This window comes from Vipera berus, assembly GCF_964194415.1.
Source record: "Vipera berus genome assembly, chromosome: 6".
Taxonomy (NCBI): Eukaryota; Metazoa; Chordata; class Lepidosauria; order Squamata; family Viperidae; genus Vipera; species Vipera berus.
Window position 1 is genome coordinate 27,634,227 of NC_138208.1, and position 18,149 is coordinate 27,652,375.

The 18,149-nt window shown below is 38.6% G+C and overlaps 1 protein-coding gene across 1 annotated transcript in view; it reads right to left on the minus strand.

The window, feature by feature from the left end:
* Window positions 1-18,149, minus strand: part of MET (MET proto-oncogene, receptor tyrosine kinase) — a 201,164-nt gene that overhangs the window by 15,879 nt on the left and 167,136 nt on the right. Inside the window, exons 13-18 of the mRNA XM_081331187.1 lie at window positions 14,172-14,331; window positions 12,542-12,682; window positions 7,279-7,506; window positions 6,660-6,740; window positions 5,830-6,011; window positions 4,599-4,708 (exon numbers count right to left, since the gene is read on the minus strand). Coding sequence (XP_081187313.1) covers window positions 4,599-4,708; window positions 5,830-6,011; window positions 6,660-6,740; window positions 7,279-7,506; window positions 12,542-12,682; window positions 14,172-14,331 — 902 coding nt within the window. The remainder of the gene's footprint in view (window positions 1-4,598; window positions 4,709-5,829; window positions 6,012-6,659; window positions 6,741-7,278; window positions 7,507-12,541; window positions 12,683-14,171; window positions 14,332-18,149) is intronic.

Sequence of the window (18,149 nt, forward strand, 5' to 3'; positions counted from 1 at the left end):
ACTACGTTGGGAAGGTAACAACGTTCCGTGCGCCTTTGGCGTCTAGTCATGCCGGCCACATGACCATGGAGACGTCCTCGGACAAGCACTGGCTCTTCGGCTTTGAAACAGAGATGAGCACCGGCCCCTAGAGTTGGAAACGACTAGCATGCATGTGCAGGGGAACCTTTACCTTTTTATGAAGCCCTACAGCACCTTATAGAACTAACACCAAAAAATGATGTCCTTATCATCATGGGGGACTGGAATGCTAAAGTAGGAAGCCAAAACAAAACCAGAATAACAGGCAAGTTTGGCGTTGGAGTACAAAATGAAGCAGGGCACAAGCTGATAGAATTTTGTCAAGAGAATACGATGGTCATAGCAAACACTCTTTTTCAACAACCCAAGAGACAGCTCTACACATGGACATCACCAGACGGTCAACACAGAAATCAGATTGACTATGTGCTCTGCAGCCAAAGATGGAGAAGCTCTATACAGTCAGTAAAAACATGACCAGGAGCTGATTGTGGCTCAGACCATGAGCTTCTCGTTGCAAAATTTAGGCTTAAACTGAAGAAAGTAGGGAAAAGCACTAGGCCACTCAGGTATGAACTAAATCATATCCCTGATGAACATATAGTAGAAGTGACAAATAGATTTAAGGAATTAGATCTGATAGACAGAGTGCCTGAAGAACTATGGACGGAGGTTCGTAACACTGTACAAGAGGTAGCAACTAAAACCATCCCAAAGAAAAAGAAATGCAAGAAAGCAAAATGGCTTTCTGAGGAAGCTTTGCAAATAGCTGAGGAAAGGAAGAAAGCGAAAGGCAAGGGAGAAAAAGAAAGATACGCCCAATTGAATGCAGAATTCCAGGAGAATAGCTAGTAGAGATAAGAATGCCCTTAAATGAACAGTGCAAAGAAATAGAAGAAAACAATAGAATAGGGAGGAGCAGAGATCTCAAGAAATTTGGAGAGATGAAGGGAACGTTTAATGCAAAAATGGGCATGATAAAGGATCAAAATGGCAGGGACCTAACAGAGGCAGAAGAGATTAAGAAGAGGTGGCAAAATTACACAGAAGAACTATACAAGAACGAGCTTAACGTTCCTGATAACCACGATGAGGTGGTCACTGACCTCGAGCCAGACATCCTAGAATGTGAAATGAAGTGGGCCTTAGGAAAGCTGAGCAACAACAAAGCTAGTGGAGGTGACAGTATTCCAGCTGAGCAGTAGTGTAAAAGTGCTACACTCAATTTGCCAGCAAATTTGGAAAACTCAACAGTGGCCACAGGATTGAAAAATATCAGTTTACATTCCAACTCCAAAGAAAGGCAGTGCCAAAGAATGTTCAAACTATCACACCATTGCACTCATTTCACATGCTAGTAAAGTTAGGCTTAAAATCCTACAACCTAGACTCCCGCAGTATGTGGATTGAGAACTACCAGAAGTACAGGCAGGATTTCGAAGAGGCAGAAGAACTAGAGATCAAATTGCCAAAGTATGCTGGATCATGGAGAAAGCTAGGGAGTTTCAGAAAAATATCTACTTCTGCTTCATGCTAAAGCCTTTGATTGTGTGGATCACAACAAACTGTGGCAAGTTCTTAAAGAGATGGGAGTACCAGACCATCTTATTTGTCTCTTGAGAAACCTATATGCGGGTCAAGAAGCAACAGTGAGAACTGGACACGGAACCACTGATTGGTTCAAAATTGGGAAAGGAGTCCGGCAAGGCTGTATACTGTCGCCCTGCCTATTTATTTTTATTTATTTTATTTATTTTAATTCCATTTATATCCCGCCCTTCTCCGAAGACTCAGGGCAGCTGACAAGCTTAGCAGTAGCCTTCATTCTATGTATATGCCTGCTTATTAGGGCTTTCACACACACCCCAAGCGGCATTATTACAAAGTCAGCTTAATTGCCCCCAAGAATCTGGGTCCTCATTTTACCTACCTCAGAAGGATGGAAGGCTGAGTCAACCTTGAGCCTGGTGTGATGTGAACCTGCACTAATTGCAGGCAGCTGGTGTTACTTAAGGAGGCATTAGCCCACTGCTCCACCAAGGCTCTAACTTTAACTTATATGCAGAGCATATCATGAGAAAGGCAGGGCTGGATGAATCAAAAGTTGGAATTAAGATTGCCGGAAGAAATATCAACAACCTAAGATATGCAGATGATACCACACTAATGGCAGAAAGTGAAGAAAAACTAAAGAGCCTCTTGTTGAGGGCGAAGGAGAGTGCAAAAGTTGGCTTGAAACTTAACATTAAGAAAACCAAGATCATGGCATCCAGCCTTCTCAATTCCTGGCAAATAGATGGGGAAGAAATGGAGATAGTGACAGATTTTATTTTCCTGTGTTCCAAAATCACTGCAGGTGGGGACTGCAGCCAAGAAATTAAAAGACGCTTGCTCCTGGGGAGGAAAGCTATGGCAAATCTAGACAGCACACTAAAAAGCAGAGACATCACCCTGCCAACAAAAGTGCGTATAGTCAAGGCTATGGTCTTCCCAGTTGCAATGTATGGCTGTGAAAGCTGGACCATAAGAAAGGCCGAGCGCCAAAGAATTGAGGCCTTTGAACTATGGTGCTGGAGAAGACTCCTGCGAGTCCCTTGGACTGCAAGGAGATCAAACCGGTCAGCCCTACATGAAATCAACCCTGATTGCTCTTTAGAAGAGCAGATCCTGAAGTTGAAATTCAAATACTTTGGCCACCTAATGAGAAGCAAGGAGTCACTGGAGAAGAGCCTAATGGTGGGAAAGATTCAGGGCAAGAGAAGAAGGGGATGACAGAGAATGAGGTGGCTGGATGGAGTCACTGAAGCAGTAGGCGTGAGCTTAAATGGACTTCAGAAGATGGTAGAGGACAGGAAGGCCTGGAGGAACGTTGTCCATGGGGTCACGATGGGTCGGACATGACTTCACAACTAACAACAACTATAATCTTAGTATTATATGCATTGTAGAGTTTATACTATGCTTGTCAGCAACTTAAATTCAGGTTTTTGTTTCTAACTGAAGGAGCATAAACGAATAAAAAAATAAGAGCAATTGGAGTATTTATGTCTTGGTAAAACATTTACTAATTATGAGAAAATGGACAGAAATTTTATGATGTGTATATTTTGATAGAAAAATAGTGAGTTATAGTGTAAGTACTAGGTTGTGAGGAATGAATGTTTGTCAAAAGAAGCAAACCTGGCTGTCTGCAAGGACTTGCTTCTACTCAGGAGAAACATGAAACTAAATTGAATTCAGTGGGAATGAGGTACTTTAAGAATGTGTGATTAAACAATAAATATTATGGAGAATGAATAAATGTGACTTGAATAGAAAATATCAGTAGAAAGAAATATCAAAGTTGATTGGTCATATGAAGAAACTAAATGAGGATCACATTACAAAACAAATATATGAAGGAAAAGTGAATGCAGAAAAGGAGGAAAGGATGGAGATTACAAGAATCTCAAAAAGAAAGAGGTAAGATGTTTAAAGAAGAAAAGGAACTATATGAAGAAATGAGTATGATGGAATGAAGAAAAAAGGTATAAGAGGAAATGATGTTGATGCAAATTAGATTTTGTTAGATTGTTTAATCTTTTCTCATTTCTTTCTTTCAGTTTCTTTGGCTTAGTCTAATTCTGTTTTTTTCCCAAAACATTGCTTATCTTGAAAGAAAATAACATGATGGGCATGTAGGTATGTTAACATTAAGCATGTTATTGTGATATAATCAAATGATGTTTCAGGAACAAAGGAAACCTGTAAAAATGCAACAGAAAACATGGAAATAATGCCTTCTCAGAGAAAACCAACATTGAACATTGATTTATAGAAAGGATGCTCCTCAAAACAGAACAATTTGAACCTCAGAATCCTGCACAGAAAGAAAAAATTCCTAAGAGTAAGTAAAATTGAATGTAATGCTGTTTCCTATACCACATAAATAACGCAACTCTCTGAGTGATATTCAGCAGTTGTAAACATCTGTGGCAATGTTTTTCTGCCTTGGCAACTTTCAGATTAAAAATCTTTAAGACATACTGACCAGAGAATTCTGGGAGCTGAAGTCCACACATCTTGAAAGTTGCAAAAACTGAGAAACATTTATCTATAGCAGGGGTGTTAAACTCGCAACATCACGTGACATGTCGTGACATATTGCGACTTTTTCCCCATTGCTGGCAATGGGATGAGGGTGGTTTTGGCATGATGCATCCGGCCCGTGGGCTAGCAGTTTGACACCCCGATCTATAGTAACATTAAGTTCTAAGTTTCATATTAAAAAATACATTACAGAAATAAGAAATAAAATAATATAAATGGAGTGAACTTTTTTCCCAGATGCCACTATTTTTATCCCACCCTCTTGTTTTTTAAATAAATAATTCAAGGCAGTGAACAGATCTAAATCTTCCTCTGTATTCCTATTTTTTCCACAACTGCCCCATGAGGTAAGTTGAGCTGAAAGTAACTGTCTCAAAATCACTCAGCTGACTTATATCACTAAGGTGAGATTAAAACAATCTCCTGGCTTCTGTTCTGGTGCCTTAATCACTAGAAATAATGTGAGAAAAAAGTTAATCTGTACTTACATACAATTTCTTGCTGCTAAATCTCTATGGACAAATTTTTTGCTTGCAAGATATTTCATCCCTTTTGCTACTTGTAGACCAAATCCAATCAGATCCTTCACTGTTGGATTCTGAAAATTATGGACATGTTAGTAGTTAAAACAATGCAGTGGAGAATGACTTTCAGTTATAAATATGTACTGTAATTGATGAAATCAAACTTAGTCTTCATTTTAATATTGAAAGGTTCTACATTCAAACATAGTTTTTCCTGACCCTAAAGTTGCATTAGTAACCAAGGAAACAAAAATATTGAATAAATTTTAAGTATTTATTTGATTATATAGCATGTATACAATGAAATCTAGATGAAATTAACTGATTGCTAGAAGTGTTGAAATATGTGATAACCTAAGTTTTAGATTACCATTTTGTTGTTATTACACAGTGATTTTTATATATATAATATATATTAAGAAGAAAGATTTCATTACAGAATTATTAAAAAATTGTAATTGAATGTGCATAGGATTGCTATTTTAACTTGCAGAGCAAGTTTTTAGACCTTACTAATAAAGCTACCTATGAAAACTAAGGCTTAAAATATTGGTATGGTTCTTTCAAAACTAGGGTGAACATTAGTTTACTTAAACAACAGAAGGTTTGTACCGTAATTTTTATATTTTGTTTATTTTAATTATAAAGAATTGCCTATGGCAAAGATAAATGGGAAACTACCAGAATTAGATAGCAACCTCAGCAGCTCTCAATGATTACAGAGTTTTCCCAGATTTACCGGGATATTAAGGTCTGAGCATGGCATATTGCTTTAAAGAAATTGTCTACATATATGAAAATGTTTATAAGCCCAGCCCATCTCCCTCCAATGTACAAGAAACCAAAGAACAAAAATTCAGATTCCTTACACTCCTCCAGACAGGAATTCTGATCATCCAGGTCCAAACACCCACCCAGAGTCACTTTGTAGAGGAGGTGGGTGGCATAAAAATTTAATAAATAAAATAAAATAAATCCTACACATAAATCTTTTGATCCAGGTAGTTTTTCTGTATTTTTCAACGATCAATTATTTTTACGTAAAATGTGTAATGCAACTTCATTAAATTCTGATTACAAATACCATATTTCAAAGTAATAATTGATCCACCAATTTATACTTTCAGACAGCAGAACTGTAATAATATATAATTGCCTAACTGGATCACTACTGAACATCCCATAATACACATACATGAGATTCATTTCTAATGAAGTTTCGAAGATCTCCATGTTTCATATAAGGAAGCACCACCAAAGGAGAACCTTCATTAGGCAAGCAAATTCCAAGCAGTGACAGGACATTGGGATGAGTGAAATCTTTCATTATAATTCCTTCTTTTAAGAATTGAGCTACTTCATCCAAATCTGTAATTCCTGAAAAATGCAGCAACAATTTTTAAATAAATATACATATAATTTCTAATATATTTTAAATACATTTTAATGAAAGGAACAAATATAGATCCTTAGTATTACTCCTTTATAATACTAATAAAGTTATAATAAAACACATTGAAATTTAGATATGTATTCTCAAAATTATATTCAGGTATTTGCAGGGCTAGACGCTGCCTATCTATAAGCAAATGAGCTGGAAGAGTGTTATCTGGAATGTATTTAACAAATTTTAGCAACATAGTTCCAGAATTCCTTTCTCTTCCTTTTTCATATATTAATAACAATATATAGAAATGCTCCATCTGTCAAACTAAAAGAATGTTATTAATAGTTTGTGCCAATTAAATCCTGCTGTTTTCCAACTGTCTCACTCATAAAAAGTGAACATAAGCTAGTCCAGTGGTAAAATGAAACCATAATTTTTCCCTCTTTCCTTTAATCTTTTATTTATTATGTGGGTGGAAATAATGAGCATTCTTTCATATGGACATTGTAAGATGTACGGAATAAAATTTCTGCAAGCTACACAAAGACACTTAACTTGATAAAAATAATCATGGCTCAACAAATATAGTTTAGTCAGTGAAAATACAATGATTCAGAATAAAATATTATGAGGCTCACTGTTCAAGGATTTCACAGCACAATGAATTTTCTTGCCATCGGTATCCAATAAAGTTCCATGATAAACACATCCAAAATGCCCTGCAAAGAGAAAATATCACCACAAGTCCAATTTCTACTGATTTTTCTGGAGCTGTCTTTATATTTTGAGTGATCAAGTGCTGAGGGAAAGAAATTTGTCCTGGATTCTTTCAGAAATCATTCTGAGCTGCTCAGAACAATGCGACACAGCCAAAACATGATAAAATAATGATAAAACAATGATTTTTCTAATTAAAAGCTCTGATATTTCAAAAGTTCTGCTGGAGACAGAAACCTACTAAATCTAAATCTACTAGATCCATCACCCTGCCATTGGCACATCTTCCTTTGAACGTTTACAATATCAGACCTTCCTAACCTTAGAAATATAACTCTTGAAGTTTTCCTGTGTGCAAATAAGTGATTTCTGATGTTGGATGTACTCTCTGATGCATTGAATGATTTTTTGGGAAGTCCCCAATGGAATGTAGTATAAAATTGCATAAGATCGAATGATTCAGCATCCCAACATAAGCAGGGATAAAGCCAAATTTTTGAAATTAAATGTGTAAATATAAAATACAATTGAGACACCTACCTCTTCCTATTACTTCACTGAAGTGCACAATCATATTATCAGCACCAATAACAACATGCTCAACCTCTTTGACCAGATCTGGATTTAAGGCACTGATGTCAATGTGAACATTAGTCTGTAACAATGGACTAGCTAAATCGGAGTCTCCAGTAGACAGAATAGGAGATAGGTCCACATGATATTGGGTTGGCCTGCAAGATCCGTTCTGAGATAAAGTTGGAAATTGGTCTATAAGAAAATGTAAACATCTTTGTCAATAGCAAATTCTGCCACAGAAAGACTTTCTTTTATCTGTTTAGTTTTCATTTTAAAATTTATTTTTCACCTTATTACATAATGTAACACATGATTACTAAAACAATAACAATAACTGTAACAGGAACCAGCTTATCTGCAACTTGAGAGACACAGTAGCTATGCCCTTGAGAGAGAACTTTTCACAATGATCCTACAGAAATATCTGGCTTGCAGGATTCATTTAAAATGGTGGAGCTAAGCTTGGAAACAGAATCAGAAGCCCTTATAGACCAAGAGAATATGGCTTGCAAAAACAAACCGTTATACAGTATACTATAATTTGTCTTTCATTTGTTCGGGTAATATTTTCTTCACACCATTTATATAAAACTATTTTTAAACACTAATTGACATCCCAACTCTCAAAAACATACTGTTCTACTGCAAACCTTAATCGGAATTGCCATGGTGCAAACCACATTTTCTTTTGTAGAATTTCCTAACAATTTTGTATTTTGAACCAAGCTCAAAATTGTAACAAAAACAATCTGAATTTGTAGTAATTTTATGGAAACAGACATTACACATTAGAGAACAGAAGAAAGAAATAACAAAGGATATTGGTTATTTTCAAATTATTATTTAATGAACAGTTTAAAATCTGGTTACGGTAATACTTTCCAAATTACTGTAACTATATTTATCAAGAGGTAAATATTCAAATAGGAAATTGACTTTTATTATTCATTTCCTGAATTTTTAGTATTTAACATTTTTAAGTACAGTAAATGCACTTACTATTTTTGTTTAAGAACCATAATGTATAGGGTTGATCAAACATCAGTCTTTATTAATTTGCATAGACAAGTTAGCAGAATAAAAATGTGTCTAAACAAAACACTGCTATTCTCATTACTCTGAATCCAAGGAAATGGTTGATAACAAAGCCTAGGAAATGTGTGGGTCTCTTTCCCTTTCTTAGCAAACAATGGAGAATCTTTAAATGAGACCTTGTTCTGGCAGACACAATGCACTAGGAAGTGTTCCAGCATAATAGTATGCTGATTATTATACTTGTATTTATTTAACTTATTGCATTATTTATTTAATTTACTCACATTTGTATGCCATCTCTTCTTACAATTGGAAGTTAATAACTTTTGATATCCAAAACCTAAATAATCATTGCTTCATTGTCTAGATTAGCATTCTCCAAACTAGGGTCCCTCAACTTTCAATTCTTAAATCCTTCATCTCCCAGTACGTGGTTCTTCAATTTCTAAGAATTCTGGAAGTTTTAATTAACACATCTGGATTATACATCTGGATCTGTTCTCAATGTTATTGACTGAATTCTATTTATGTTTATTTTGCTGCAAGTACCTGGTGTGTGTGTGTGTGTGTGTGTGTGTGTGTGTGTGTGTGTGTGTAGAGATATAATTGTAGTCAAAATATGGTCTATTATAATGCTGTCAGGAAATGTTTGGTTTGTGTGTCGTACAGTTCAGCAATCAATGTGAACACTTCTTACAAGGACATAAAAGCATTCCTACCTGTGCTGAGATTTTCTTTATATTTGTAAACAGAAAGTACTCTCTTCGTAGCCATCTATGTTGAAATAAGACCAGGATGTTCTACTCATACATTAATCTTATTTTTACTTAAAGAGAGTTTAGGCTAGCAATTCCAGAGTTTAGAGAAAGGCCACTTTTATACATACAGTATACTGACCTGTTTATAGTATGCCTAAATGATTGTATATGCCTGATCTGATGCATCACTAGCACTGTGCAAAGCATTTGAAAAGGCACTTTACAAAGCTCACTTGTGAAGCACTTTGTTGAAGCATTGAGATAACTGCTTTCTATGCAGTGCTCAGCCCAAGTACCTCAAGGATTTTTATACCTTGTCATTCCTTATATGTGCATTCATAGCCACTTCATTTGGCAAGTAGAACATTTGGAAAAATCCATGAAACAGCCTTGCCAAGACTCTGGAAGAGGTTGCAGCCTCAGAGTTTTGAATGCTTTACACCAGGGCTTTTCAACCTTTTCACCTATTGTACCACTTTTAGGATATGGCAACGTCCGAGTACCACCAGTTGCCTAGCAAGGTGTCAAAAACTTGATGACCCAAAAAAAAAAAGGAAAAAAGTGATGAAGTACAGGTAGTCCTCGACTTACAACAGTTCGCTTAGTGACTGTTTGAAGTTACAGTGGCACTGAAAAAAGTGCCCCCCAAGCCACAGCCGAGCAAGACACCTGCCTGCCTGCCCCGGTGATGCTCTTCCTCCTGTCCGAGGTTTTCATTGTTGTGAGCATTTCTGTTGAGGATTGGCAGCAGAGGTGGGGTGGGAGGTGTTTGGTTTTTATCACACGCCCCGCCCCCGCTGGGTGGCTGCAGCAGGTTTTGGTCACTTCACATGACCCTGGGATATGTGACTGTCATAAATATGAATCAGTTGCCAAGCATCTGAATGTAAATCACAAGACCCTGGAGATGCTGCAACATTTCAGCTGATTGGTGCTTCTTCTGGGCTCAGAAGCACCAGGATCAGCGCCGGGCTCCACCTGGAGCCTGGCGCTGATCCTGGTGCTTCCGCTGAGCCCTGACAGCCCCGAAGAAGTGCTGGTCCTGGTGCTTTCGCTGAGCCCTGCAGCTCTAGCCATCTCTCGCTCAGGCTTGTGCGGTGCTGCCACCGGTTCAGCTCATTCCCCTCCTCGCTACCACTTTTGTAGGATGGTCGCGTACCACCTGCCAGGTGCCAATGTACCACAGGTGGTACCCGTACCACTGGTTGAAAAGCCCTGCTTTACACCTTGGAATAAGCATTCTTAGGTTTAGCATGAATAGTTCTGATCTTAAGTCAGATATTGAACTTTGATACAACCTGACATGTTGCTTCATGTATTCAGCAGCACTAATTTAAGTGTTATTCTTTTTCCAAATATGTAAGAAAAATGGTGTTATGAAGCAGCCTTAAGATGGATAATGTCCTAGAATTACTTGGAATTTTTTAAAGACATCCTGCAGGTGCATGGACACTTCACATTACTGCCACTCTACAAATTAGGATGCTGATAGTGAGATTTACAGGTAGTCCCCAAGTTACGAGTGTTCCTTTAGCAAACGTTCGAAGTTACCACAATAAGCACCCCCTAGTGCTTACGATCAAATCCTGAAATTATGAATATTGTGGCACCATGGCAGTCGTTCACCCTTACAAGGGACACTTCTGTGGCCCTCCGGATGCCTGATTTGGACACCGGAGGCCTTTTCCAGGCTGCCGCTGCCTGGAAACGGGTCTCCAGAGGGCCATGGAAGCATCCCCCAGCCTCAGATCTAGGCGACAGTGGCCTGGAAAAGACCTCTGAGGCCTGGAGGCATGCAGAAGTTCCCCCAGCCTCACTTCCAGGCAGCATCAGCCTGGAAAAGGCCTCCAATGCCCGGATCCAGCCTCTGGAGGCATGCAGATCCAGGCAGCCTCAGATCTCAGTCTCAGATCCAGGCAGCAGCAGGAACCACAGCAGAGAGGAGACAGATCTTTTCAAGGTGAGTCCAGCACAGCATGAAGGGAGGGGAAAGCATGAAGTATTTTAGTGAGTCAGGGAGGCCTTGGGGGTCTGTTCCATCACTAGGCCCGCCATGGCCTTCCCCACCCTGAGATACCTCATGTTCATTTAACGAGCCATGCAGATGTTAACGAGCAGGGAGTGATCTTATTCAAGGTATGAGATTCTCTCGCACAAGTTTCCGAGTTACAAATGGAATGTGCAGGCTCCATTACACTCATAACTCAAGGACTACCTATATATGATCAGACAGCATAAAACAGGAGTCCAAAATTTCACAAATTGCAAAAGTCTTTGAGTATGAGTATCGTGAAAGGTCACAGGTTCACCATTGACTTCATGCATTTCTGGAAGCACAGTGCATGAGAGAAAGACTACATGAGTAAATTATAATACTCTATAAACTTTGGTGAATCTGGTGGGAAAAAAGATAAGGAACAGGCCTACTGCACAAATTAAAATTTCACCTGGGATGGCATCAATATACTAGCAATATACTGGCAATCAAAAGAAAAAAAGAAACAAAGAGAGGGGCACGGATTCAGGATGTATGATAATGGAAATGTGCTAAGTACCATATTTCCCCTAAAATAAGACCAGGTCTCATTTATTTATTTGCCTGCAAAAGAGGCACCAAGTCTTATTTTCAGGGGTTTCTTTTTCACTCACCTCCAGCACTGAAAGCCCCACCCAGCTGGTCCTCTTCTGTGGCTGAAGGAGCAGCTTCATTCTGTAGCTCAGAATGGAGCTCGGGCCTGCATTTTGCAGTCAGGCCTTTCCGGAAGGCCTCTGCAGAGGCCTCCTGGAAAGGCCTCTGACTGTGAAATGCAGGCCTAGGGATGCCGCAGAAGAAGTGGGCCAGCGAGGAGAGGCCTGGCTGCAAGGTAAGGGTCCACCTTCCCGCCTTGATTTTTAGGTTTGTGCCCCACCCCCCAAAATCAAGCTAGGGCTTATTTTCATCGTAGGTCTTACTTTTGGGGAAACATAGTAGTTTTAAACAATTACATCTGAATTACATAAAACCTGCAGAAGATTGTTGTTTGAGGTAGCATTCTCATAGAAATTACAGCAAGAATTGGTTCACTATTCTCATCATCAGCATCTTTACATTGTGGCATATGGAAATCATTAAAAGGGGAAAATCATAATATTGATGAAGACAAGCAGGAGGATTGTTGGTTTTATAACAGATTCAGCATGTTACAGACTTTCATAAATATGCAACAGTGGGGTCCTTAGTGCTCTCTGAGGTTTTTTTGTTTTCTTGCAGACCTTTCATTACCTAACTGGGTAACACTATCAGTACTATGTAACAAAAATCATGTTACCTAATACAACAAACCTTTCTAAGACAAATGAAAAGATACCAATGTATATCTCATTATAGAAACCACATAGCTTAATATTTGGCAATCCTTTGCTATTTATTAATGAGAAAAATGGTAATACTGTACCTTCCAAAAAAGTTGATCTATAGTCTACAGATTCACTTGACACCAATTCAGTTGTAGGACTTACACTCCTTGCACTTACAAGCCTGTCCAAATGAGGAGTGTGTACTCTTCCATCATAGCGAACAATCTCTCCACCTAAATCTTATAGAAGAAAGAATGTCAATATTACAAAAAAAACCTGATGTTTCTATTATTATCATTCATAATGGAACAAACAACAATTCTTATTCTTTTTAAAATATCTCATCTTTCCGATCAAAACCATATACTGGATTAGGCCAAGGTTTATCTTATTCCAGCATTTTGTTTGTAAGAATGGTCAAGTAGATGAACCTGGATTGCTTGCAGGCAGAAGGCAACCTAGAGAAAACAGTTTTCAAGGCCTACAGTCTTTGATAGACCTGTCCTCCATGAATTTAGTTATTTAGGTTAATGAGTATCACATTATGTAGCAATGAATTCCACAAAAACTGACATCTACTGTATCACTCATACATTATATGAACAAATGCTTCCTCTTGTTTTAAATCGCCTTCCAACCAGCTTTATTGGATGCTTCCTTTTTGTAGTGAGTTTTTTGGGGGGTGGGGGGAGGGAGTTACCTCTGCTACTACACATGACTTGCTGTGTCATTAATGATTGTATGAACCAATCATATCTTCCCTCTGTAACCCTTTTTTCTAAGACAACTTATATGCAGAGGTTTGGGGGGTTTGATCTGTCTAGTTCAGGGGTAGGCAACCTCGGCTCTTTTATGACTCATGGACTTCAACTCCCAGAATTCCTGAGCCAGCTGGCTCAGGAATTCTGGGAGTTGAAGTCCATGAGTCATAAAAGAGCCGAGGTTGCCTACCCCTGGTCTAGTTACTTGGACTGCCTTTTTCTACCCTTTTTCTTCAGCCTACACTTATTGTACTAAAATGGAATTGCTTCTACTATTTATTTGACCATTAAGCTAGTTTGAAGAATTCCTAATGGATTAGCTGACTTTTGGTTTTTACTATTCTGCATATCTTATTCATTATTATCTGCAAACATGGCCAAGAAACTGTTTACACCCAAGTTAAAGTCATCTATGAATAAGTTAAATAGTCTGAACACAGATCCTTCAACAACAATACTTCTTTCTACCCTCCATACAGAACAGCGCTCACTTATTCCTACTTTTTATTTTTTTGGTTTTTTTAACCAATTAATAATCTATAAAAGCATGAATCAAGTTATTCAAAGGTCACTAAGTTTATTAAAGAGCTTTTGATGAGGAATTTTGTTAAAGGCTTTTATTAATCCAAGAATACAGCGCTGACACCACCATCCACGTGCCTATTATCTGTATTAGCAGTTCCAAATCCCTCCCTGAGTAAGTCAATATAGGCTCAGGTAATCTGTCCTGTATCTTTTGTAAGGGAGACAGATGCAAAGAACTAAGTACATTTTTTCTGTAAATCTTTCTGTTTATTAGGAAAGAGTTTTCATTTGCTAAAGACAGCTTTCTTATTATTTATAGTTTCTTCAACATTAATAGAAAATGCGGTTTTGGTTAACCCTCTTACCTCATGGAATATATTTTAGCTGAGAAAGAATTACTGCAGTTTTAAATAAACTCTAGGAAAGAATTAATGATCATCACCTTTGATTTGCTTTTTCTTTTTTCTCCAAAAGAGAAATCCAAATGCTAGCAGCGAGAGAAAAAATGTTGTTGCTACAATGCCTGCAATGAGTCCTGTGAAATTTGAGTCTGGTTGAATCATTACTTTCCCAATAACTGTTGACGAAATTTCTTTCTTCCACTGAAAGATAGATAGATTCAAAAATTCTAAAATGTACTAACACACACACATACTGTATATGTAGCAACAATGACAAAAATCAGCATAATTTATTTATGGAAGTTGGGCAGGCATTGGTTTCACCAATAATACACATTTTATCACACATCCACTACAAGTTCTACTTGTTCTTTATTTCTGCTATCAGTAGCTCTTATTCCCTTATTCTGACCCAGGAAAAATGTCCAAGTTAATAAGGAAGCAAAAATGATGATGAGGATGAGGAAGAGTATTTATATCTATCTTTGTCTGCTGGCTCAATGATTCCCTGCTTAGCAAAGAATAATGCAGCATGCATTAAGTTCACTGAGTAATTAATGGGGCTTATTCAAGAGGTTTTGCTCAATTCTGCAGATAAGAAAAAAACTGTCTAAACCAGGGGTGTCAAACTCAATTTCATTGAAGGCTGCATCAGCATTGTGGTTGCCCTCAGGGGGCCTGGTGGGTATGGCCAGGGTGGGCGTGGCCGACTGGGTAGGCGTGGCTAGAGTGCATATGGCCTACTGGGTGGGCGTGGCCAGCTCTACATCGTTCGCATCAAGGGTGCCTATGGGGGCCTGGGCAGGAGTGGGACAGATCTGAGGGTCTCTGGCAGAAGGAGGGTCTCTGGGCCAGGGCCAAGGCAGTGGGGGCCGTTCCCTCACTGTTTCCAGGATAGCTTCGCGGGCCACATGAAACCACTTCATGGGCTTGATGTGGCCCCCGGGCCTTGTGTTTGACATGTCTGGTCTAAACATTTATTCAGTTATCTGAATAAATATTTCATATTGATTTATTTGCTTTATAGGTAGTTCACCAAATTAACAATGTGATCATTTTTGTAAGAAGTCACTGATTAACTTTAAACTATGCCATGCTCTGTACTTTACAATAGCTTATAACGTTCCTTAAGATTACAATGGGAGACAGCTTTTCCTACTCAAATCATTTGTTCTGTTGGTAAAAATATATCATCAGTCTTATACAGTAATTACTGGAATTTAGTTAGCTGTTATTAAGTTGGATTCAGTTCCTGCCAACTATATGAAGAAATATTTTTCATTCTGAATTATGTTTACTAGTAACTTGTAACTCTTCCAAAGACATTCCAATAATATCTTTGATGTCAGCAATCTACCTGATCCATTATCTTTTTTTTTACTTCTCTCAACCTTGCCAAACACTTTCCACCATCTGCTTGCATATAGTCCAAGATGTTCATAATAACTGTCTCCATAGCCACAATTCCAAGGCATCTATTATCTACTCATGCTTTCTCAATGCCAGTCTCTACAGACAAATGTTTATCACAAAAAGCCATTGCCTCTAGCTATTCTGGGCTTTGTTAGAGGTTTGTATGGTATTAATATCTGAAGTGGGAAAGATGCTTCCTATCCACAGTATGTCCTTGTTGTTGTATCCTGTTGGCAGAATCTTACAGAAGATACACAGTCCTAGAAAAATATGTCTTTGAGTTAAGCAGGCAGTAACATGTCATAACAATCATCTTGTAAACAGAGGTTCCTCCATTTCTTCAATTTTGCCATTCTACTCATCCAAGAACAATACTATACCATTCTTAGTATTGCATTTAGTATTTCTTGCAATTTTCTGTAGAATTCATTCTACCATTCCTAGTATTGCATTTAGTATTTCTTGCAATTTTTCGTAGAATTCATTCTATCATTGTGTCCTAAGAAGCTGGTAAAAAAAACACCTACACCTATCCACTTTACAAAAGTTTAAATTGCCAGGGCCAGATGGTTTACATCCCAGGATAGTGAAAACACTGATGTGATCTCAGAACCACTGAACAAAATCTTTCAGAACTCCTGGAGCAGAGGGGAACTGCCAGAGAATTTGAAAACAACTGATGCCATTCCACTATTCAAGAAGGGGAAAAAGAGGATCCAGGAAACTACTGTATAGACTAATCACATGACATCAATACCTGGGAAAATCCTGGAAAAGAAGCAGGAGATTTGTGAGCACTTAGAAATGAACAGGGCAATTACTAAAAGCCAGCATGGGTCTGTTAAAAACAAAACATGCCAGACAAACCTTACTGCTTTCTTTTATAAAGTGACTAAATTAGTGGATCAGGAAAATGCTGTGGATATACTTTACTTGGACTTCAGTAAGGCATTTGACAAAGTAGACCACAGCCTAGTTCTTGATAAAATAGAAATGTGGGATAGACAGCATCACCACCAGATGGATTTGCAGTTGTATTCAGTATGTAGTCTTAATGGAACTACATCTACAAAGAAGGAAGCATGGGGTTTCTCAAGTGCTCTTCAACATCTTCACAAATGATCTAGATGAGGGGATAGAAGGGGAACTCATCAATTTGCAGATGACACCAAACTGGGAAGAATTGTCAACACTTTGGAAAATGGACTCAAGATTCAGAAGACAGAATTCAGCATTGGGCCCTATCCACAAAGATAGGGTGAGAAAAGTAAGGTACTACACTTAGACAGAAAAAACAAATGTACAAGTATAGAATAGGTAGTAGCTGGCTCAAGCAGTAACTGTGTTGTTGTTGTTGTTAGTTGCAAAATTGTGTCTGACCCATTGTGACCCCATGGACAACATTCCTCCAGGCCTTCCTGTCCTCTACCATCTTCTGGAGTCCATTTAAACTCACGCCTACTGCTTCAGTGACTCCATCCAGCCACCTCATTCTCTGTCGTCCCCTTCTTCTCTTGCCCTCAATCTTTCCCAGCATTAGGCTCTTCTCTAGTGAGTCCTTCCTTCTCATTAGGTGGCCAAAGTATTTGAGTTTCAACTTCAGGATCTGCCCTTCTAAAGAGCAGTCAGGGTTGATCTCCTCTAGGACTGACCGGTTTGATCGCCTTGCAGTCCAAGGGACTCGCAGGAGTCTTCTCCAGCACCATGGTTCAAAGGCCTCAACTCTTTGGTGCGCAGCCTTTCTTATGGTCCAACTTTCACAGCCATACATTGCAACTGAGAAGACCATAGCTTTGACTATACACACTTTTGTTGGCAGGGTGATGTCTCTGCTTTTTAGTGTGCTGTCTAGATTTGCCATGGCTTTCCTCCCCAGGAGCAAGCATCTTTTAATTTCTTGGCTGCAGTCACCATCTGCAGTGATCTTGGAGCCCAGGAAAATAAAATCTGTCACTACCTACATTTCTTCCCCATCTATTTGCCAGGAATTGAGAAGGCCGGATGCCATGATCTTGGTTTACTTAATGTTAAGTTTCAACCCAACTTTTGCACTCTCCTTCACCCTCAACAAGAGGCTCTATAGTTCCTTTTCACTTTCTGCCATTAGAGTGGTATCATCTGCATATCTTAGGTTGTTGATATTTCTCCCGGCAATCTTAATCCCAACTTTTGATTCATTTAGCCCTGCCTTTCTCATGATGTGCTCTGCATATAAGTTAAATAGGCAGGGCGACAATATACAGCCTTGCCGGAATCCTTTCCCAATTTTGAACCAATCAGTGGTTCCGTGTCCAGTTCTCACTGTTGCTTCTTGGTCCACATATAGGTTTCTCAAGAGACAAATAAGATGGTCTGGTACTCCCATCTCTTTAAGAACTTGCCACAGTTTGTTTTGATCCACACAATCAAAGGCTTTAGCATAGTCTATGAAGCAGAAGTAGATGTTTTTCTGGAACTCCCTAGCTTTCTCCATGATCCAGCATATGTTGGCAGTTTGATCTCTAGTTCCTCTGCCTTTTCAAAATCCTCCCTGTACTTCTGGTAGTTCTTGATCCACATACTGATGGAATCTAGCTTGTCGCATTTTAAGCATAACTTTACTAGCA